The 24,335-nt window shown below is 58.3% G+C and overlaps 1 protein-coding gene across 1 annotated transcript in view; it reads right to left on the reverse strand.

Annotated features, from left to right (window-relative positions):
• The window catches only part of MAD1L1 (MAD1 mitotic arrest deficient like 1), a 323,281-nt gene that overhangs the window by 140,507 nt on the left and 158,439 nt on the right, over positions 1 to 24,335 (reverse strand). The window contains exon 12 of the mRNA XM_021085975.1: positions 7,130 to 7,270. Within this exon, the coding sequence (XP_020941634.1) occupies positions 7,130 to 7,270 (141 nt within the window). The remainder of the gene's footprint in view (positions 1 to 7,129; positions 7,271 to 24,335) is intronic.

The raw sequence follows: 24,335 nt of genomic DNA on the forward strand, positions 1-24,335 counted from the left end.
AGCAAGGATGGCTCCACGGCCACACGTCACTCAACACGCTACACCACGTCAACAGAGTGACGCATCAAAACGCGATCGTCTCGATAAATACTGGAAAACGGGACCAAATCTAACATCCCTTTAGGACAAAAGTTAACTAGACGACAAAGGCATGTACCTCAACATAACGAAGGCATGCAGACGAGCCCACAGCTCGTCAACAGTGGAAAGCTGAACGCGCTCCTTTAAGAGCAGGAACAAGGCCAGGACACCCATTCTCACCCTCCCGGACAGCACAGCTCCGAAGGCCTAGTCGGCACACAGGCGTGAAAGAGAAACAGGAGGCATCCAGACGGAAAAAGAGGTACGACCGTCTCTTTGTAGAGACATGGTCTTACATACAGAAAACCCTGAAAACTCCACCAGAAAACAGACTTGGCCAACAAACTTAGCAAAGCTACACTCCATAAAAAGCAGCCTACAAAACTAGGTCTGCACTTCCAGCCACTGTCAAGAAAGCGTCTGGGAGAGAACGAAACAGTCCCACTTACAACCGCATCAAACAACAATAACACACTGAGGAATAAATTTAACCAAAGCAGTCAAAGACCTGCATACTCAAAACTAAGATGCTGGTGGCAGAGGCTGAAGGCGACATGAATAAATGCCGAAATGTTCGGTGCTCACGGACTGGAAAAACAGTGCTGGGAAACTGCCCGTGGTACCCAACAATCTACAGATCCAATGCGTCTCTGTTAAAATCCCAACGGCATTTTTTAAACAGTCCAATGGCATTTTTGACAGAAGTAGGAAAAAAAACATCTAAAAAGCTCTGCACAGCAAAGAAAACAGCAAAACGAAAGGCAATCTACAGAATGGGAAAAAATATTTGCAAACCGTATACTGAATAAGGGCTCGATGTCCAAGGTACATAAGGAACTCATACAACTGAACAGCAAAAAGCAAATACCCAAATTAAAAACGGCTAAGGGACCGGAACAGTTTTTCCAAAGAGGAACAGAAACAGCCGCCATGAACGAAAAGGAGCTCGACGTCACCAGTCTCCAGGGAAATGCCAATCAAAACCAGGGAAATGCCAATCAAAACCGCAGGGAGCCACTGCCCCGCGCCTGTCTGGAGGGTCCCATCCAAGAGACGGCAGACGGCGGGCGCGGGCGCGCGTGTGCCGGGCACTGCTGGTGGGAACGCGGACTGGCACAGCCCCTACGGGAAGCAGCTCGATGGGGTCTCAAAACACTGAAAATACAACGACTACATGGCCCAGGCACCCCACGTCTGGGAATAGAGCCAAAGGGAAAACCGCCTTGAAGAGACATCTGAATCCCCCTGTTCCTCGCAGCACCGGTCCCCACGGCCAAGATGTGGTCACCTCCTAAGCGTCTGTAAACAGACGAACACACGGGAAGAGCTGGTGTGTTCCCACCATAGGCGTACACACAAATTCAAGCTTCCCACAACCAGATCTTGTCACGTGTGGAGGAACCCAGAGGACAGTGCGTGGAGTGAAACGAGCCAGAAACGGCGAGAAAGCGATGTCACCAGCTCGCTTGGGTCTGGAACCGCAAAGAGGTGAACTCAGAGACGGAAGCCTGGTGGTCTCCAGGCCGCAGGCGGGGAGCGATGCAGAGACGCGGGTCCGAGGGCACAAACTTCCCGTCCTAAGTCTGCACCTGAGATCTGGAGACCGAACGTACAGCACGGCGACTGGCAGTCGATAATGATGCCACCAACACCAGACACCTGCCACGAGAACGGACCTTGCGTGCAGGCGCACACCCGTGCACACAGAGTCAGGGGACAAGTATGTCCACCGCGTGTATCGAAGCGTCACACGGTGCACCCGACACATGCCGTCTGTGTCTGTCAACGTGCTGCGACAAAGCTGGGGGTGGGGGTGACCGGGTCTCCCTAGCATCAAGTGCCTCACCTCTTAGAGGACCACTGACTCCACCTGTCCAGTGGGTACGTAACCGCCTCTGCCCAGAGGTGCGTGCGGAACTGGGAACGCAACACGACCACTCGACAATCAGGAGCCACCCTTTCCCGCCGAAAGGCACCTCCCGCCCAGACCTGTCCCGAGGCCCCTCGGCTGAGTCCCCTGCAGACGCCCGCCCGCCCGGGAGCAGGGAGCCGGCACCCCGTCCGCGGCTGGGGACAAATGGGGGGCCAGGCCGTCCGGCCGTCGCCCCTCTGGCCTCTGCTCGGCAGCTCTGTGCCCCACCTCAGGGACTCGCCGGACCGCGTCTCTGGTGCCACCTTCCCCCCCTTTGCCTCCACGTCTCTTCAGTAAGGGGCTCGTGGTGTCCCCTTTCCGCTTGTTTCATCTGCGCTCGTTACGGGGGAGTCATCCCAAGTTCTTTACACAAGAGGAGCACGAAACACACTTTCATGTGTAAGAACAAAGCCTGGGTCTGGTGAAAAGCCCAGAGTTCAAAAGCTGCCACGCCACCAGAGCAGGAAGCGGTGACAGAGCCCTCACGGAGGAGCAGCGGGAGACGCGGGCACTGCGACGTCCAGCTTTTCCCGAGCTGGAGTCAAAATCAGTCAGACGCGCTGCCGTCTGAAACTGGGATTTTCCACAGACCTCCATGCAGCCAGCAGCACCATAATCTGTTTTAATTAAATAAATTGGAAAAACAAATCAGGCTGATATGTTGAATCAAGGTGGCATGAGCTGCATATTTATGACTCCGTCAGCAGAGGAGGATGCATGACACATGCTCCCAACTCCCGCAGCCGCCTTATTAAACGGAATAAATAAAATCCACGCAAAATGGCACAGCCTCACCAGAGACGGGCCACTGGGATGCTCCCGATCTCAACGCCTCCGCTTTGTTTCACTGAAGTGCTTTTGCCAGAACCAAACCACGCTGCTCACTAGAACGGACCGATGAAGCCAAGCGGGTGAGATGCAAGGACCGTGAAATAAGCGGAGGCCTTGCTCAAACTCCCCGGGCCCACGTCCGTGGCCCCCGTCCCCGCCAGTGAACAGGCAGGTCGCCGGGGCGGCACCTGCAGGAGGGCACGGCCACAGGCACACGGGGTGCTGGCAGGTGTGTCGGTCTCACGTCAAGCGGCAGGGTCCCAGGACAGAGGGGACACAACAGAGGGCCCCCAGCTACAGCCCGCACCCACATCCAGCCCGCCAATGTTTGGTGCCCCCCATCTACCCACGGCCCACGGCGGCCTTCCAGCTACGACCACAGAGTTCACGTGGCCACACGCCCACAGCACTTCCTGGCTGGCCCTTCAGAGACGAGGCCTGCGGGCCCCTGGGTGAGGCAAGAGGAGCTTGAGGGTGAGGGGGTGAGAGAGGCCAAGGAGGAGGGGGCCCGAGAAGGCGGACAGGACGGGGCCAAGATGGAAAGAGAGACGCGCAAGAAGACGAAGGAAAGGGGGCTGGAGAGACAGAGGGGCCGGGGGGCCCCCGCCTCCTCCAGGCGCCCCGACCAGCGCACTCCGGAGCGGGAGGAACGCTCATCCGTCTACACGATCAGGCCCGTGGGGCTGTGGGGGTGTTCTCCCTGCACGCACCTCGCGCTGCCCGGGCTCCTGCAGACAGCAGAACAAAACGGAGCTCGGCTGGCGTCCTGAGCTGCCGGGCGCCCCCAAACGGTGCTTGCATCTCCGCGTGAGTGACGGATGAGCCGTCTGGGAGGCGCCGAGGAACCCTTAACCATCGAGTTCTAGAAAGTTACGTAACTTTCTACTGTGTGTCAATATGTGATGCTCAACTGATAAACTTCTGCCACGCAGCCCGAAGCAGCTTTAGGTCTCCAAGTGCAGGCAGTTCTCTGAGCTCCTGATCCGGAGACGTTACTGCTCAACAAGAGAAGAGGAAAACGCAGGAAGACTGCCTGGAGGACACCCGCCTCGCCCTGCAAGCTCCCAGGTTCGGCTGGGGCCTCAGGACCCGACCCACATGCTCCTGTCAAGCCCCAGCTGGTGAGGCTCCAGCTCCCCGAACCAGAGGCCTCTCCCTGGCTGCCCACAGGCCCAGCCCGGTCCTCCCTGCTCGTGAAGGGTGCCCTGGGGCAGGAAGGCAGGGCTGAGCAGCAGCGACCAGGGCCAGGCCTGGTGGGGGCGCGGGCAGGGAGGGGTTTGATGCACGGGTCAGAGGGCTGGGGTGGGGTTCAGCGGCCCCAGAGAGGGTCAGGCTGGAGATGGGAAGCAGGTCCGGGCTGAGGACGCCCGGCGGCCACAGAGCAGGTGCTCGATAAACAGGCACGCAGAGGACGATTCCTCGCCGTGGCGCTGCAGAGACCCTCGGCTCTGCCGGGGACCCGCCGGGCTTGAAGGCTCGTCAGGCCCGCCCCTGGGTTCTGTGCTCTGCCTCAAAGGAGGCTCTGCCAACTCCTTCTGGAATTCCAGGGAAAAGGGCCAGCAAAGTGCAATCAGAGAAGATGCCGCCCTGCAGCCCAGGGCCACCAGCTTGCCAGGGGCTCCATCTCCAGCCCAGTTCTTCCCCCAAGGCCTCCAGGGCTGCCCCTCGTCCTGGTCTGCAGAGGGGGGTGACAGTCACCACCTGGCCAGGAGCGCCCACAGGCCAGGCCTCTGCCGCCCACCTGGCTTTGTGGGGTAAGGAGAACGGGGGCCAGTCACAGAAGGTGACGGAGGAGGCACGGGACCCTCCAGGTGCTGGGCAAGGAGCCAGGTCTTTTATTTTGTCTTTTGAGGGCCACACCCAAGGCACATGGAGGTTCCCAGGCTAGGAGTCAACTCAGAGCTACAGCTGCCGGCCTCCACCACAGCCACAGCCACGCCAGATCCTTAACCCACGAAGCAAGGCCAGGGATGGAACTCACATGCTCAGGCATGCCAGTCGGGTTACCGCTGAGCCACAGTGCGAACGCAGGAGGCAGGTCCTGATGGAAGGCGGGCACCCGCCCAGGTGACTGGGGGCCCCCAGAGCCCACGTGAGAACACAGACACTCCCCGCGGGTCGCCTCCAGGGAGCCCGGTCTCCACCCCCGTGACGGGTGACGGGGTGACGCTGGCTGCGAGGCACCCATCGAGGAGAAGGTCTCCCCTTGTGCACCACGCTGCCGCTCGGAGCGCTGCCACCCTCCACCAGCTGCAGGGCAACGCCCTCTGCCCGGATGTCTCCGCGCACCTGCTACCTGCGGGACGCTGTCGCGAGTCTGGGAGAAACCCCCGGGTGCCGGCCAAGACGGCAGGCTGCTCTGGCTCGGGCGGCCAGAGACCTGGTCCCTCCCTCGCTGCTCGACTCGACAGCCAAGGCCCTGAGTGATCCGCCCTCTCTGAGGACAACGCTCGTGAACCAGTGAACACGAGCGGCGCTTCTGGAACGTTTCGGGTCCCCCGCGCTCACTCAAACTCCATCCTGACCCCACAACCAAGCCCGGAGCAAAGGCCCCTTGGCTCCAGCAGTGCCAGCGGGGACCTGAACTAGCGAGGCGGCGGGTCCCTCCCACAGGACCCCTGGTCCCCAGCCTGCACACAGGCTCCTCGGCCCCCAAGGCGGCAGCTTCCCCCCAGCCAAGCCTCCCCACCCCACCGGCTCTGGGCAAGCCCACCACGGCTCCAGTTCCCAGTGGCTCCTGAGGGGGCGGGGGGCTTCCAGGGGCCTTTGCACGGTGTGCCTGTCCGTGACTGGGCCACGGGTGACTGGGAGTGGGGGAGCAGGAGAGGAGGAGGCATGACTTCCTTCTCCCAGCACAGGTTCCGGGAGGGCTGGAAGGAGACAAGAAGGGTGTCTTGGCCACGAGAAGGAGGAAGAACCAAGGTGCAGGAGAAGCCCCTGCCGCGTCCGAGACCCCCTGGTACTCCCCACCCCACCCCACCCCACCCCCGCCCCCGCTGAGGCCCAGACAGGGGAGCAGGACTGGCCAGCTTTGTCTGCTGCCACCTGGTGGCGGCCAGAAGGCGTACATCTCCAGAGGAGGGGACGGGCCTCCGGGCAGACGCGGCAAGGCCCCGGCCCAGCCGCCGGGCGCCAGGAACCCCGCCAGGCCTGCCCTTCCCAAGGTGGTGAGCTCCACACCCGAGGTGCTCAGTGTCCTCGGCTACCTGCCCACCTCCACAAAGGCCAGGACACAGTGACCCGTCCGCCCGGCCCAGCAGTGTCCTCCCACCCCCCGGGCTCGATCCTCTCACGGACAGCAGCTCAGGCGGGCGGGGCTCTCACGGGAGTTCAAGGGGAGGCCTCCTGTGCAGGACACGCGGCCGGCCTCGCTGGGGGGCTGAGGCCTCCGCTCCGGCAGCTGGCACGGTGAGCAGAGCCCGCGACCAGAGCACTGAGGCTGGTCCCAGGGTGACCCCGCGCCTCCAAGAGGGGGACGCCAGGTCCTCCACGCTAACAGATCCAGGCCCAGGGCGGCCTGGGCGGAGAGCAGCGGCACGCACATCTGGGGAGAAGGGGGCAGGACGGGAGCCCGGCGTGGACAGTGCTGGGGCCGCTGCTAGGCTCGCTCTGCCCTCCCTCCTCCCCCGGACGGGCCGTGTGAGCTCCCGCAGTGGTCACGACAACAGGGAGGAAGAGAGGGTGGTGGCGTGGACAACACGACAGGTCCGGGAGCCAGACGGGAAGGAGGAGGGACGGCCCGGCTGCGGCGCTGAGCACAGCAAGAGGCAGGCAGGGTCAGGGGTTCTCTCTGCCTGAACCAGGCCAGGCCCAGACAAACCAGGAGCCAGTGCCCTGCAGGCAGGACTCAAGGGGGCGACAGGGAGCCGGTGCCCGTCAGCGAGATCGGGGAGGGGTGCCCCCTGCTGCAGCCTCAGCGCTGGGGGTGGCTGCGCAGCCCTGCACAGGGACCTCGCGGGGGAGCTCTGAGGTCACCGACGGCTGCGCATCCGTAACAAAAACCCTGAACCTGTGGCACTGGAGCTACCAGGACCGCCCGTCGGCCTCGTCGTGAACTGCCTGGCACACACGGTGCCAACAGGAGGAGCCCCGGGGAAAAAGCTCAGGACACGGGGGCTCCCGGGCAGCCTTCCACGCAACCGCCTCTCGCTGCTGCTTCATGGGGAGTGAACACGTGGTGACGAAAGCACCCCCAACGCACTGGATGTACGAGGCCGCGCTGGTGCCGCGGGACCTCGACTTCCACGTCAGGACTGCGGTCCGCGCGGCAGCAGCAACAGCGGCCAGGCGGCAGGACACACTCACCTCCACCTCCGAGCTGTGCGCGTGGACCTTCTGCACCATGTCCTCGGCCTCGCGCAGGCGCCGGGTCAGCTGGGGCGCGTACTCGGCCGGGGTCAGCTCGCTGTCGTAGGACCCCAGGATGGCACGCATGCCGTCCCGCTCCTGTGGGCACAGAGGCAGGCAGTCAGGCCCGGGGTGCACTAGGCATGCAGCAGAGACCCACACAGAGACGGCGGGCAGCGGTCGAGCCTGGGGGCGCCTCCAGAGGCTCCTTGAAGGGCTGGAGCTGAGCACGGAGCCTGACAGCGCCCATGGGGCCGAGGTGCGGCTCTGGCTGCTCCGAAGCTTGGCCAGGCTCGTGCTGGGGCCTGTCCTTGCCCTGGGCCCAGGCTGACCGCCCAGCCTGGGGCCGCAGTGTTGAGGAGCCCTGCGGTGCTCACAGACTCACGGCCAGCGTTGGGGTGGCTGCCCTCCCCAGGTCTGCCACGAGCCCCGGCCGGGTGCTGGGCCAGTGCGACCTTGAGTCCCAGCGACACACCCAGGGAAACACCAGTGCGGCCTCCAGTAAGCAGCTGGAGAGCCCCTCCTCCGACCTGGCCTTGGACCCAGTAACACCTGACCCGGTGAGTGAGGAGAGGCCAGCCACAAGCTGAGGCGTCACCGTGCACAGCCACGGCGGGCACCTGTCCTCCGTTTCTTGGGATCCCGGACCACACAGAGCCCTGCAGGAGCCACTGCTCAGGGCAGTCCTGCGAAGAAGAGCTGACAGCAAAAGCCACCAAGTCAGGGCCCGCGGGAGAGGCAGGCGGCTCCTCCCGAGCCAGGAGATCCCTTCCTGAGACGCTGGAGAACGGAGGGGGCCGGGCTAGGACCCGAGCCGTTCTGGCAGGCCTGTGTAAAGGGCGCCAGCACCAGGAACGGAGGCAGCTGCAGGCAGGGGCTGGGGGCCAGCACCCCACCTCCTGCACCTGCTTTCCCTTGCTGTCGCCGAGGAGGCCCCCGCCCCGGGCGGCACATCTAGAGAAGTCAGGCTCTCGGCAGAGAGCACCACTTCTCCAGCCTGCTGAGCTCCTCCGTCTCCTGGGTCTTGTGAAAGTCCTTCCTTCTGGATGCAGCAGGTCTGTCTGGGTGGGGCCTGGGCGTTTGCCTTTCTAACAGGTGCCCAGAGCCAGTGATGGGGCTGGTGCTTGGGCCACGCTGGGGAGCAAGATGCAGAGCCTGGGGGCCTCTGCCTGGGACGGCACGGCTCAGGGAGAAGAGGGGGTCTCTGTTCCGGGCGAGCCGGCAACCTGATCAGTCAGGTGGGCAACCTGCCCGTCTCACGGGACGGTTGTGAGCGTCGGTACCAGCAAGGGCGAGCGTCCAGCCACCGCCGGTGAAGCCTCGGCTCTCACACACCGTGGCAGCAGAGCCATCTCACCAGACAGGCAAAGCGACCTCCCTGTGTTCAGGGGCACAGCCCCTCCCGCACACGCCCTCAGGCGGGGCTGCTGCAGCAGGTGGCCTGGCCAGCGCCCCCTCACAGCCCCCGCACCTGCCAGAGCAGGGTGTTCAGGCGCGTGGCAAATCCCTGGGCCCCAAATAGACCCCTTTGCCACATCCTCCAGGTCGGTGCTTCCACAAGCTGAGGCCCAACAGTCCGGGGAGGGTCCCCCCTTCCCAGCTGCTCCTCCACCCTGAGCAGCGCCACTGCCCCCACGCCCTGCCCACACCCCTCCTTCTCAGCTGAGACTAGCGAAGACGGGGGCTCACAAGCCCGCCCCCCCAGCCCCCCGACCCCACTGAGCCCGCTGGTCTCCTGCCCTCCCCACCCCAGCATGGACTTCATAATTAGTTGATGACAAAAAACTCAATAAGTGAGAAATTAACGTTACAAATCCAACTGGAACTGGTCACGTATCCTGAAAAATTTGTTTCCAACAGGAAGGTTTATCGAGTGTCATAATTTTATTGAAATCCTCTATCTTCCCATTGACTTTTACGGCGCCGAGCTGGCTGGAGAGCCATCATCACCAGTGTCGAAGCCACGCGGGGCCGGGCGGGGGTCCTTTCATAAACGAGCAGTAATTGTCTCCTCTATTGACCAATAAATCTCCCCGCTGCCGCCGCGCGCCGCGTTCCCCGCGTTGCAGCTGCAGGCCGGCGGAGAGGAAGGCGTCAGACCAAACGCTAGTGTTTGTACCTCTGGAAGAAACTGGTTTGTCATCAGCAGCGAAGGAGCGAAAACGGCGCCGGTTTGGTGCGATAATGACTTTCAACGTCCGAGTCCACGTGCGGTGATGAGGTGACGCCCTTCATTTCCACCTGAACAAGCGCCTGGACGCGGCCCTGAACAGACAGGCGCCCGCTCGCAGCAGAGGCGCCGTGCAGACCTGCTCTGGCCACTGGGCGCTTCTCCCCGGGTACAGGACGGTCCCATCCCTCACGATCACACGTGCTTGTCACGGGACGGGCGGCAGCCCCGAAGGCAGGGCGGCCGCCGCACAATACAGAGACGGGCGGGGGCGCGGGGAGGGGACAGCGGTGGGAGACGGCCGGCAGCCAGGCCCGGCCTGCAGCCCCGGCCACGCCGGGTCGGCGCCCCGCAGGCTCTGAGGTGGGCACCAGGTCCGTACCAAAGGACGGGGCCTTGGGGACGTTCTGGATCATTCCCAGGAAACACCCAGCACGCGAGGACAGCAGAGTGAAAGAAGCCAGGCCTTCTCCTGTGGGGCACAGTAAGGAGCAGAGAGCCGGGGGTTCCGAGAGGTGGCAGACAAACACGCACCCCCATACAGCTGGAAGGGACTCCCACCAGGCCCAGGCCACTAGTTCTGGCAGAGGCTGCACTTCTGTCCACAGAGCATGTCCCCCCTGGTGCGGGGCTGCTTCAAAATGCAGGTTCCAGGACCCCCAGCCCGTCAGGTCCCGTGGTGACGGAGCTCAAGTGCTGCCCTGTCCCTCAAAGACGCGGAACTGTCTTTACCTCAGGGCTCAGCTCTGCTGACCCTCAGTCTGGAAATTTCTTCCTGGGACATGTCCCCTCCTGCGGGGCTGGGCCCGCCGGCCACCTCACCGCACACGCTCCGTGGCCCTCGGCCCGCCTGTCCTCCCCTCTAGGGCTCAATCCCAGGACGGAGGGCCCCCCACTGCCTTCCCACCCCCCTCCTGGGCCAGGCAGCGCCAGTTGACGGGCACCGCCGGTGGAGCAGGAGGGGGCTTCTCGGCACACATGGCTGGGTGCCAGCCGCTGCTCCAGCGGAGGAAAGGCCCACCTAACTCCCAGGCCGATGGCTCTCGGGGGCAGGACAGGAGCCCAACGTCCCGGAGCCTGGAGGATGGCGAGGCCGAGGAAAGGACAGCAGGCGTCAGAGAGGCAAGAACACGGCAAGGGTCAGGCTCTACCTGAGCACGTGTACACGCTGGTGTGCGCGTGTGCCCGTGCACGTGTGTTCACGTGTGCCGGGGGGGGGGTGTGTGTGTGCATGTGAGCCCCAGCCAAGTCCTGCATCCTCCTGCTTGCGGGAAGGCGCAGACAGCACGCGTCTCTCAGCTCTTGTGACTCCAGGGGCCAGAGGCCGCCAGGGGCAGAGCGCCTGCTGGGGAGGGGCCGGCGGGGAGCCTCGGGGCTGCCGGAGCCCCCGCGACCCTGGCAACCTCCCTTCCGCCTCCCTCCCCGCACCCTCGCTGGCCGGCCGGGGAGGCAGGGCCCGGGGAGGACTGCAGAGGCCACATGAGGCCTCGGGGGGCCCGGGGCCGGGCCTGCAGCAGACACCAGGGGTCTAGCAGGGCTCTGGGCCTCCGGGGTGGGTGCGCACACAGCGCCCTCATGGGAGAGCGCAGGGGGACCGTCACCTCACCACCGTCCACGCCGGGCAGTTCAGGCCCAGCTTGAAGCGCAGCCCGGACACGCCGAGGACGCCCGGGGGTGGGCTCCGCGCAGAGGCGGGAGAGGCGTGGCGGCGCTGGGGCGCTCCTTCTAGAAGCACACGCTGGACCCCAGGGACTGCCTGCCCCGGCCAGGTGTCCACGAGGGGCCATGAGATGCAGGCTCGTCACAGCTGCCGGCCCTGGCCCGCAAGGGGGCAGAGGAGGGGACAGCCAGGGCCGTGAGGACAAGGACACTGGGCCGCAGCCTAGAGGAGGTGTGGAGGCTGCAAGGACGGCGCCTGGGCGAGAGCTCAGGCTCTGAGGGAGGCTGGCCCCCCAGCAGTGCCAACGGGGGGAAGGAGGCGGCGGCCGAGGGCCCAGAACCGAACCCCGCAGCCGCTCCCCTGACCCAGGCCGGCTTCACTGTGACTAGCTGTGTGACCTCAGGGAAAGTAACTGGCCTCTCTGAGCCTCAGGATGCTCAACTGTGGAATGACCAGAGCAAAGCCCCCCTCAGGGTCACCACGAAGTTCCAACAGATCAGGGACAGGACGCCGGGGCGGGTGCCGGCGCTCGCGGGGTGGCTGTCAGCACCAGCAGCTGAGCTGTCCCCGAAGTCTCGGGACCCGAGCACGAGCTCTGCTACGGCAACCATGCCTGCGTGGGACGAAGGCCAGGGAGGTGGCAGCAGGACAGGCAGAGCCGGCCGCGCCCGCGGCCCCGTGGCCCCCGGACACGGTCCTTCAGGACGACACCGCCTCCCAGCAGAGGCCCAGGCCCGATTCACTCTTCCCCCGGCCACTGGGGCCCCATGCCCAGCCTCCAACCCGGCCCTCTGTCCCCACGACCCCTCAACACGTCTGTCACCGCCGCCGAGTCCTGCTCACCCCACAGGGCTGTTGTTTTAAATAACAAAATGAAAAATGACCCAAAAAAGGTGCAAAGCCCTGTTCCAACAGCACCTCCCCTCACGTGGAGTCACCCGAAGAAATGCAGTGGGACTGAAGCGGGGATCTGGGGCAGGGGGCAGCGGAGGGAGAAGGCCAGCCTCCGCCGAGCCGGGCCTCGGGCCCCAAACCCCGCCGCAATTCCCAATGAGCGGGGCCGCGCAGAGGGGCCCGCCTCCTCCTGGGGCTCGGCTGAGGCTGAGAACTGACAGAATAAAACCGCAATGATGAGCCTGAGGGCTCCAGCCCTCGGCTCGGACAAGCGTGACCTCAAATCCCGACTCTGCCGGGAACCAGCTGTGCCACCTGGGCAGGTGACTTAACCTCTCCGACTCCTTCTCAGGCAACACGGGGGAGTGACCACCTGAACGGGGCCGAAAGAGGAACAAAAATTCCCCGATGAGCACAAGTCAGAGCCTGTGGGGGAGGCGGGCACGGCCCGGCCACCTCCACACTTGCCTTTCTCCTCTGCCAGCCTCTCCCCGGCCCCAGGCCCCTGGCCAAACACGCCAGCTTTGCCTTCTGTCTGCAGATGGCCGGACTCGGGCAGCTGTGGGCACAGCAATTCACCATCATGTGCGCCATCCCGTCTGCTCTTCGAAGCTGCGCCAGGCAGACACAGCTGAGCAGGGTGCCTCTGGGGGTCTGACCCTGAGCACAGCCCGGGCCGGGCTCCCAGCGGGTGCTCAAGAGGGCCGCTGTGCCCACAACAGGGGAAGGAGTCAGCTGGCACCAAGGGCCAGGTGTGGGACGAAACGGCTGGTGAGGCCGTGGCTTCCTCACACCAGGGGACACTGACACCTGCCCCTCTGGGTCTGAGCCCAGGGGCCAAGGCCAACGGTCACTGCTCGGAGGCCCCAACACACCTGGTCTTCCTGTGACACAGCTGCCGCAGGGCCTGCCCCCCAGCCTTCTGCTCGCGGAACCGACTGCTTTGCAGACAGCGCAGGGCTGGCCCAGTGGGGCCAGGGGACACGAGGAGAAGCAGGACAGGACACGGACCCGCCCCCAACCCGAGAACAGCTGTCAGCTCAGGAGCAGGTGCTTTTCCCGCCCTTACGCCAGGAGGCTGGGGGCCCGGCGGGAAGGAGGCCGACCCCAGGGGCAGCAGGGGCGACGGCTACAAGGCGACTTCCACCCCACCTCGGAACAAGAGGCAGGAGGAGCGGTCACCCCCCGTGGTTCCAGAGACCAAGCCCAGGGGCTGGGCTGAGCACACGACAGGTTCTGCAAAGCCAAGAGTGCGGAGAACCACGCACAGCGGCCTCCCTGTACTTGTCGTTACCAGCGCCACAGCAGCTCCAGAGGAAAAGGCCTGACCCCGAGGTGAGCAGAGCCACGAGTCTCAGGGGAACCCGCGGAAGCTGGGCGCTGGAGAGCCCACCCGCCCCGCGTGCAGGCCCGTCCCGGCCACGGCCCAGCCCCCCGCACCCCTGCCGCCCTCACACCCCTGGCCACAGCCTCCTGCCCCGCCAGCATCTCACGCACACTCCGTTTATGGCACAGGCCTGCATGGAGGCCTGCAGGGGCTCCGTGGCCACCTCTGCCCCACCCAGTTCTGGGGACCCAGGCCCTCCCTCTGTAGTCCCGCAGGTCAAGGTCTAGTGCGCGAAGCCCGGACACTGGCCATGGCCTTCGTGGTTTCGTCAGCTCTCGGGAGAGAAGGCGGTGGAGGCAGGACTCAGGAGAGGGGCCATGTTCAGAAGGCGGCCAGGGCCGGGGGCCGGCCCTCAAGACACTTGTCCCGTTCCCCCCTCCCCGTCCCCTCCCGTCTCCACCGCACCCTCTCTACCCAGATGCCAGGCGGGAACACAAATGACCCAAAGCCCCTGCAGGGGCCTCTGAGCATGAGGAGCTGGGCTGCGAGGACGCCGAGTCACCTCCCTCTCTCCTCAGGTGCTGCCCGGTGCCCACAGGTGACAAAGGGTGACCTCCCACCAGCTCCAGCACCAGGAGCAACCACACCCTCCTGAGTTCCCAAAGAAGAGGCCAGTCCTACCCCGCAGGCTCCACCACGCAGAGACGGGCAGACTGCCCCACGAGGGCCACCCCTCCCGAGCTGCGCCTCAGTAAAGACCCCAACCTCCAGCTCCTGGAGCCGGGGCAGAGCTCCCTGGGGTGGACGAGGCCTCATGCAGGGCGAAGCCGAAATGGGGGCCTGATCGGAGGACCAGGACCAAAAACAACGATATCCTCCGTGGGCAAGCTTTAATACACACATCGCATGGACAATGATACACACACACACGCGCACACGCACGGCAGCAGGGACCACAGGTGCACACGGCGGACTGTCGCACGTGCACGCAGGCAAGAGGCATGAGTGAGCACAGATCTTTGCAGGGAAAGCAGAACTTCCGTCCAGGCATCAGACTCCAAAGATGAAGCTCTGAGGATCAGAAGCTCACAGTAAAAAGACGACAGAGATAAAAGTCACAAAATACGACTGAAAACAGACCAGCACACACAAGAAAGCGGAGAATGCAACCCACAGTATTCAGTAATAGAAAAATGAGGAGCAGAACAGAAACTAAGTATGCACAATATGTTTAGCACAATAAAGAAAGAGATTTTATTGTTAGTCGAAACAATACACCCAAGAAACAACAAGGAAACTAAAAATGAACACAAAACACCAAGTAAAAATAGTTAAAATTTAACTAACAAAAACAGCCACGTAAGTGTGGCTAAGGAGTGATTTAGTGGGAGTTCCCACCGTGGCTCAGCAGTCAACGGGTATCCATGAGGACGAAGTTTCGATCCCTGGCCTCGCTCAATGGGTTAAGGATCCAGTGTTGCCCTGAGCTGCACTGTAGGTCGCAGATGTGGCTCAGATCTGGCGTTGCTGTGGCTGTGGCCGTAGGTTGGCGGCTACAGCTCCAATTAGACCCCTAGCCTGGGAACCTCCACATGCCATGGGCGCAGCCCTAAAAAGAGCAAAAAAAAAAAAAAAAAAAAAAAAAGAGTGATTTCATGCACTGAACAATAAATATAAAGAATAAACCATAAAGAGCAAAAGACAAAAGAGACAAAAAACATGAGATGAGGCCGCGAGACGGCAGATGGGACCGTCGCAAAGGCTTCTAACAAACTCATGGAAAAAGAGCAGACAAGACAAGGGCAGCGATCCCGGACATAGCGGTTGAGAGATTTCCTGAACCGAGTTTTAAAAACACCCATCCCGGAGTTCCCGTCGTGGCTCAGCGGAAACGAATCCGACTAGGAACCGTGAGGTTGCAGGTTCGATCCCTGGCCTTGCTCAGTGGGTTAAGGATCCGGCGTTGCTGTGCGCTGTGGTGTAGGTTGCAGACACGGCTTGGATCCTGCATTGCTGTGGCTCTGGCTTAGGCCAGGGGCTACAGCTCTGATTCGACCCCTAGCCTGGGAACCTCCATATGCTGCGGGAAGCAGCTCAAGAGATGGCAAAAAGACAAATAAATAAATAAGTAAATAAAATAAAAAATAATAAAGACACCCATCCTCAGATTCAGAGCCATCACACATTCCAAAGCTTGTACGTGGTGCAGGGCGTCCAGCGTGCCCTGACACACACAGCCTGTGGCACGCGGGGCGGAGCGAACCAGCAGCCTCCGCACGGGAAGGACGGGGGTGCGGGGAGGGCGGGGTTAAACCCTCCAAGAATCCAAGAGAATTCAAGTTTACCAGCAACACGGCCCCGCACGTCGGGAGCACCAGGAAGCGTCTGTGCGCTTCCCTCCACGATCAGGACGGTCCAGGACGGCGACTCGCCCAGCTTGCGGGGTGGGGGGGGGCACGCCTACAGCAGCTGACGAGGACACCAACTACCAATTCACCCACAAGACCTGGAAAAGGAGCTTGTAGAGAAAGTGACGGGAAGGCTGCCAAGAGTCCATCAGAAACATACACGTGCACACACCTGGAGACTCACACAAGAAGCCAGCCACCTGCAGCAGGCGAGCAGGTGGGTGGTGGAGGGCGTACGGGGTGGGGGTGGGGGCGCGTACCGCTCACTGCCTCTCCTCTTAGAGCTTTGATCTTTGTAATACGCAGATATTACCCACCGAATCTATCACCACTGAGAAAAAGCAAATTAAAAAGAAAAAAAGATAGAACCAAGACATAATAATAAAAGCATTTAAGAGAGGTGGGAGCCTTAAACTGGTCCTGAAGTGGGTACGGACACCATCAACCACCCAATACATTAAATATACATATAAGCCACTAAGAAAAATACGAAAAAGAGAGGAAACGTGACCCCCCCCAAAAAAAGCTCCAATAAACTCAAAAGAAAGCAAAAAGAGACTAATAAAAAATATTAAATAAGATGAAGAAAGTAAAAAATAAAATAACTCAGAAGAATAACATTCAGAAATTAGTGGCATTTCTGGATACTAACAACAAAATATTAGAAAAGAAATATAAAAATACAATACCTTTTAAAAATCACCCCCTCCCAAAATTAAATCCTTAGAAATAAACTTGACCAAGGAGGTGAAAGACTTATATGCTGAGAACTATAAAACATTAATCAAAGAAATTAAAGAGGATTCAAAGAAATGGAAAGATATTCCATGCTCCTGGATTAGAAGAATCAATATTGCTAAAATGGCCATACTATTCAAAGCAATCTGCAGATTTAATGCGATCCCTATCAAATTACCCATGACATTTTTCACAGATCTAGAACAAATAATCCAAAAATTAAGTTGGAACCATCAAAGACCCAGAATTGCCAAAGCAATCCTGAGAGGGAGGAAAAAAAAAAAACAAGCAGGAGGCATCACTCTCCCAGACTGCAGGCAATATTACAAACTCACAGTCATCAAGACAGTGTAGTACTGGTACCAAAACAGACATACAGGAGTTCCCGTCGTGGCACAGTGGTTAACGAATCCGACTAGGAACCACGAGGTTGCGGGTTTGATCCCTGGCCTTGCTCAGTGGGTTGAGGATCTGGCATTGCTGTGAGCTGTGGTGTGGGTCGCAGATGCAGCTCGGATCCCACGTTGCTGCGGCTCGGGTGTAAGCTGGTGGCTACAGCTCCGATTCAACCCTGGCCTGGGAACCTCCATATGCTACGGGAGTGGCTCAAGAAAACACAAAAAGACAAAAAAAAAAAAAAAAAAAAAAAAAAAAAAAAAAAAAAGCAAAACAGACATACAGACAATGGAACAGAATAGAGAACCCAGAAATAAACCCAGACACCTACGGTCAATTAATCTTTGACAAAGGAGGCAAGAACATAAAATGGGAAAAAGACAGTCTTTTCAGCAAGTACTGCTGGGAAACCCGGACAGCTGCATATAAATCAGTGAAACGGGAGCACATCATGCACAAAATAAATTCAAAATGGCTTAAAACTTCAACATAAGACACCACTGAACTCCTAGAAGAGAACATTAGCAAAACATTCTCGGACGTCAACCACACAAATGTTTTCTTAGGTCAGACTCCCAAGGCAACAGAAATGAAAACCAAAAATGGGACCTAATCAAACTTACATGCTTTTGCGCAGCAAAGGAAACCATAACAAACAAACAAACAAAAAACCTATGGAAGGGAGAAAATAGCTGCCAATGATGCAACCGACAAGGGCTTAATCTCCAAACTATACAAACAACTCATACAACTCAACAGCGAAAAAACAAACAACCCAATTGAAAAATGGGCAGAAGACCTAAATAGACATTTCTCCAAAGAAGACACATGGATGGCCAACAGGTACCTGAAAAAATGCTCCACATCCCTGATTATTGGAGACATGCAGATCAAAACTACTGTGAGGTACCACCTCCCACCAGTCAGAATGGCCATAATTATTAAGTCCACAAATAACAAATGCTAGAGAGGGTGTGGAGAAAAGGGAATCCTCCTGCACTGTTGGTGGGAGTGTAAATTGGTACAACCACCACAGAAAACAGTATGGAGGTACCACAGAAAATTAAATACAGAACCACCATATGATCCAGCAATCCCATTCCTGGACATATATCCGGACAAAACTTTCACTGAAAAAGATACATGCAGAGTTCCCGTTGTGGTGGAGCAAAAACAAATCTGACTAGTATCCATGAGGATGTGGGTTCGATCCCTGGCCTCGCTCAATGGGTTGGGGATCCAGCATTGCCGTGAGCTGGGGCGTAGGTCGCAAACGAGACTCACGAGACTCGGATTCCGGGTTACTATGGCTGTGGTGTAGGCCAGCAGCTGTAGCTCCAATTCAACCCCTAGCCTGGGAACTTCCATGTGCCTCCAGTCCAATCCTAAAAAGCAGAGAAAAAAAGAGAAAGACACATGCATCCCTCCTATGTTCACTGCAGCGCTATTCACAACAGCCAAGACATGGAAACAACCCAAATGTCCAATGACAGATGAATGGATTGGGAAGATGTGGTACACATACACAATGGAATACTACTCAGCCATAAAAAAGAACAAAATCATGCCATTTGCAGCAACATGGATGGAACGAGAGACTCTCATACGGAGTGAAGTAAGTCAGACAGAGAAAGACAAACGCCGTATGATATCACTTATATCTGGAATCTAACATACGCCACAAATGAACCTCCACAGAGAAGAAACTTATGGACTTGGAGGACAGACTTGTGGTTGCCAACGTGGGATGGACTGAGGGCTGGGGGTTAGTAGACGCCGACTCCTGCATCTGGAGTGGCTGAGCAATGGCATCCTGCCGTGTAGCACAGGCAGCTGTAGGCAATCACTGGGACGGAGGATGAGGTGAGAGAAAGAATGTATGTGTTTGTATGACTGGGTCACACTGCTGTACAGTGGAAACTGACAGAACGCTGTAAATTAACTATAATAAATTTTTTTAAAAAAAAGCTTATCAGAACTGAATCAAGAAGAAAAAGAAAATCTGAATATTCAGTTTCAAAGCTTAAAAAAAAAAAAAAAAAAAGCCCTAATTTACAATCTTTACAACACAGAGACCTCCAAGTCTTGATGCCTCTAGTGGGGAATTTTATCACACTTTTAAGGAAGGAATACCCTCAATCTTAGGCAAACTATTACAAAGGAAAGAGAATTTTTAAATTCAGTTCTATAAAGCCAGAAAAATTATGACACCAAAACTGGTAAGGACTTTCTAAGAAATAAAAAATGTCAAAATCTCTCATAGACACAGATCCAAAATCCCCAAACTACTTATTAGCAAACCAAATAAAGCGTTACTTACAAAGCATAACCCATGGACACGTTAGTTTATTCCTGGAATGCAGTTTGGCTTTACATGTGGAAGTCAATTAATTAAATTCTCCACAGCGACAGAATAAAGAACACAAATCATGATCATCTCAATATATGCAGTAAACACATTCGATTATAATTTTTTAAGGTTTTATTTTTTCTATTACAGTTGATTTTCGTTGTTCTGTCAACTTTTGCTGTGCATCTGATTGTGATTCAACAGCTGAGCATGATTACAACAACGACAACAACAAAACCCTTAGCCAATGAGGGACAGAGGGGACCTCTCTAACCTGAGGGATTCTCTCACGACATCGCAGCAGCGGAGAGTTGAAAGCTTCCCTTCTGAGCCTGAGAAGGAAAAAGCGATTGACGCGTCTGCTCAATGCAGTATGAGGAACCCTAAGCAGCAGAACAAGGCAGGAAAAGACGTAAGGGTATGAAGACTAGAAAGCAGTGCAAACCCTATGATGGGTAGTGACACAACTATGAGCACAGAAAATCTAAAGGAATTTACCCAAAGAATATTAAAATAAGTGAGCTTAGTCATTTGCTGGATTGGAGTTCATGATCAAAGTCCAATTACATTTCCGCATGCCAGCAAAAAGAGTCAGAGAAAGACATTCTGGAAAAGATGCCAGTTATGCCATCACCATCATTGGAAAAAAAAAAAAAAAAAAGCTCACAAAAACCCCTATAAGATGCGCGGTCCACCTAGAAAACTTCAGACAGACTTTGTTAAGGGGAGTTAATGACCTAAAAGGCGGAAGCAAGTAACATCTTGATGGGCCCATAAAGATGTGAATCACGGCATCCCAGTAAAACCTGGTGACTGACGGCGGAACCCACAGGCCGAGCTCCAAGCTGGACAGGAAGGTGCCCGGGCAGCCACGCGGCGGGGGCAAAGAGGGAGGACAAGGGCCACACACAGGACAGCAGGCCTCAGGCAAGCGCGGAGGAGCAGCAGGAAAGGACCAGCGCTTCAACGGATGCTGTCCACAGAACCCCCACACGGGGAGAGCGACGCGAAGCCTGCCAGACCCCGAGGAAGCTTTGTGTCCCGAAGTTCAGGGTGAAAACGCACAACAGGAAACAGAGCATCATTAGAACACCCATCAGTGTCTAGGGCAAGAGAGTGCCTCGAACAGAGCACACGCCAGAACAAGAGCCGCGCAGGAATCTTGGCGGGGACAGGTGAGGGCTCATTAAAATCAAGAGCTCCGTTAAACGCGGTGAAAAGCTGGGACGAGACATTTGCAAAACAAATACTTGACAAAGGCTGGGATCCTGACTCTAGAAAGAATTCTTACCAATCGGGAAGGAAAGGCACGAGGGGGAAAGCGGGCAGTGAATGTGCCAGGGGCTTCGCCAAAGCGGGTCTCCACAGGGCCACACACCGGGAAGAGGCGTCGATCCCGGCAATGCCCTGGGAACACAGACCGCAAACACCAGGAGGTGGCCCACCCTCGCGGACACGGCAGTTACGGGACGGAGGACGCGAAGTGTGGCCCAGGCTTCAAAGCAACAGCAGTGCCAGGGCACCGTCTGCGGGCACGCAGCTGTCACAGCCACTCTGGCAAACTGCCTGACACACCGCGTCCCCTGGGGGACCGGCGGGGGCTGTGGGTGCTGGCACCTGCCGCTCTGTACCTCGGGGCAAGACGCGCGTGGGCCAACCCGGTTATGACTCTCGGCACAGAGCACTGCCCAGACGTTACGTGACACGCGATAAAAAGCGGAAAAAATACGCATTAAAAAAGACATTCTCTAGTTTCAGAAGCACAGCAATGTCTGTACAGACCCCCTTAGACACGCTGTCTCAGAAAAACCATTCTGCGGGAGACCGGCTTCCCATCCCACCACTGCTGGGAGCAGAAAGACTGCCAGGGGTGGGGAGAGAGGGCGTGGGTACAGCGGGCAGGTGGCAGCACCTGCTAAGAAAGGGAAGGGACTGCCCTGCCCTCCCTGACCCGGCACAGCCCTGTGCGTGGCTGCCAGGCCCGGCACTGCCTCCGACCCCTCGGGCCACCTCACGCCCCCGACAGTGGGGCTGGAGGGACGGGCTGCGGCTCCTCTGTGTGTCTCACTAGCCGCCGTGTTCCGGGAATTTCAACCTCCTGATAAAAAGCTCTACAACACCTACTGCAGGCGGGAGTGGGAATCAATCGAGGTTTCCTGCAGCAATTAGCCTCTGGTTTCACACTGCTCTATTCCAAATTCCAGTCCGTCTGCCTTCGCTGTATAACGCACTCCCTGGCACCCACCCGAGTCAGCCCGAAGCTGCCCGCCCAACAGCAGCTCCTCACCCTCTGGGGCTCACAGCGGGGGCGCCGCCTTAGGGAGCTGGTGCTCCTGGGGGACCCTCGAGCAAGGCGGGCACCAGGGCTGCCGGCACTGTCTCCCCGGGGTCCTCAGCCCTGTGTGCACGGTATGCCAGGCCACACCAAGGCGGGGGCTAGAGCGCGGCCCGGCCCCGTGCGAGGTCCAAGTTATCAGGCTGGAGAGGAAGAAGCCTGGTGACCAGGCACAGACCGCTGCGCAGCCCACACCAGCTCCGCGCGCCACGCCTCCGCTTTGCCCCCTGCAAGGCACTTGGGCCTGGCGCGTGGCTGTCAAGTCTCTGAGGTCACCGCGCAGGCTGGGGCTTTCTCCCCGGAGGCGGGGGAGCGGGCGCGCCGGGCGGGAAGCGCCTCCGCCACACCATCTCCAGCCCCGGCCCAGCCAGCGCGCCCTCCCGGCGGCACACGCAGCCCCCGCGCAGCCTGGAGCGCGACAGGCCTGCGGGAAACTCCTGTTCGGCGGAAAGCCCAATGGATGAGACGTTCCGTCTCCAGAGCACCCTGGAGGCCGGCGCTGGGCCCCTCCTAGATGAGGACCAGGCTTCCCGAGTTCAAGGACCTGCCAAGGTCAGCAAACCTACATCTGAACCCAGGTCGGCAGCCAGAGCCCAGCTGCGTCATCACCTACACGGCAGGAGGGACGCAGAGACCGAAGGGCTCCTCACCCCCTGTCAGTCAGGACCCAGCACAGCCCGGGGCTCCGGCACCTGCGGCTCACGGGCAGCCCAGAGCCCGGGACACGGTCTCCAGCGTTCGCCAGGCTCCGAGCCGCAGGGGCTCACGCGCGGCTCACAGCGCTCTCACGAAACAAAAGTGAGGCTTCCCGAAGTTCCTGTTGTGATCCAGCCCTGACGAACCTGAGTAGCATCCATGAGGACGCAGGTTCGATCCCTGGCCCCGATCAGTAGGTTAAGGATCCGGCACTGCTGTGGCTGTGGTGTAGGCCGGCCGCTACAGCTCCAATTCGACCTGTAGGCTGGAAACCTCCATGTGCTGCGTGTGTGGCCCTAAAGAAAAGGGGAGGCCTCTTCAGTGCGGAAGGTCAAGTGCCAGAGGGACCAGCTCCCCGGCCAGGAGGTCCTCAGAGTGCAGCTCTGCCGACGAGGACTCCGGGCCCAAGGACCCAGCGGCCGGGCGGCGCCTCCACACGGAAGGCGCGGGCTGCCTCGCCTGCCAGACGCGGGGCTCAGGTCCGCTCTGCGCCTCATTTTCTCAACCACAGAGCCGGACTCTGGTATCGCAGAGTTACCCGGGGACCAGAGAGGATGGCTTCCGTAAAACTCACGATACCAGTTTTTAAATTTTAGTTTTAATTCTAAACACTAGTCCCATCTATGTGGGATGCCCCCTCCCTCAAAAACAAACATGGGGTTATTTCGACTCAATCTCCCACCTCAGATTAACTACAGCTGCCTCCAGGGTGCCCTTCCCAGGCTGCAGAAGAGACAGAGCCCACCTGCGGGGGGCCTCTGCGCCCAGGCAGGGGCAGCGCGGGCTCGGGGGCCAGTACCGCGTGTCCACGCCTCGCTGGAGGATGCGGGGTGCTCCAGGACTTGGCGGGGCCGGGGGGGGGCACAAAGCTGTGCGCCACAGTCCAGCGCAGGTGTCTGTGTGGACCTGAGTTCTATTTCCTCGGGATAAATGCCCAGATGCGACGCTGGGTCGGACGGCCCTCGCAGCTTGGTTTTTAACGAACTGCCAGATGCTTTTCCAGATGCTGCTCCACCGTGACAGATAACGGACCCTTCTCTGCACCCTCAGGGTTTCAGGTACCTATGCGCCATCTGCACGTGCTCTTCGGACTTGTCTTTTGACCGTTTTCTTTTTTTTTTTTTTTTTCCTTGTCTTTTTAGGGCCACACCCACGGCATATGGAGGTTCCCAAGCGAGGAGTTGAATCGGAGCTACAGCTGCCAGTCTGCACCACAGCCACAGCCACGTGGGATCCGAGCTGAGTCTGCGACCTATACCACGGCTCATGGCAACGCCGGATCCTGAACCCACTGAGCGGGGCCAGGGATCGAACCTGCGTCCTCTCGGTCCCTAGTCATATTCGCTGCCGCTGAGCCACAACCGGAACGCCTTTGGCCTGCTGGTCCGTTTTTCAGATACTACTGAGCGTTGAGAGCTCTTTTACATCCCAGGTAACAGTCTTCTGTCAGGCATGTGGTTGGCAAATATTCTTTCTGAGTCTGTACCTTGTCTTTTCATCTCTTAACAGGATTTCTCACAGAGCAAAAGCTTTTCGATTCTATAAAGCCTAATTTACTAACTTTTCCTTTTACAGACTGTACTTTTCGTGTCAAGTCTAAGACCTCTTTGCCTAGATTCTCAGGATGTTCTCTTCTTTCTGAATAAGTTTCATACTTTCATGGTCTACGTTCAAGTTTGCGACTGAGTTAATTTCTGTTTAAAATGTTCCTGTTTTTTGTGTTATAAATGCCCAGTTGCTCCAGTACAATGGATTGAAAAGGTTATCGTCTCCCACTGAATTACTTTTGCCTCTTTCTCAAATACCTGCTGACCCAAAGCAAGCAGAAAAAAAGGAAAATATAATAAAGCTAAGTGCAGAAATAAATTAAATAGAAAGGAGAAAACAAGAGACAATCAGCTGAGTCAAATGCGGGTTCTTGGAAAGATCAATGAAGATTAAAAAAGCTTTAGCCAGACAGGAAATAAAAAAGATTCAGATTATCGAAATCAAGACTGAGGAGTGAGACAGTATCACAGACCTCACGGAATAAAAAGGATTAAAGGACTACGACCAACAGTCGTGGGCCAAAAATTAAACCAACACATTCTGAGAAAGATACACACCGCAAACTGGCTACAGAAGACGCTAAAAACACCCCTGCAGACCCATCCTATGTGAAGAGACTGACCCGGCCATCAGGCCCCCTTT

The sequence above is a fragment of the Sus scrofa genome, chromosome 3, assembly GCF_000003025.6.
Source record: "Sus scrofa isolate TJ Tabasco breed Duroc chromosome 3, Sscrofa11.1, whole genome shotgun sequence".
Classification (NCBI taxonomy): Eukaryota; Metazoa; Chordata; class Mammalia; order Artiodactyla; family Suidae; genus Sus; species Sus scrofa.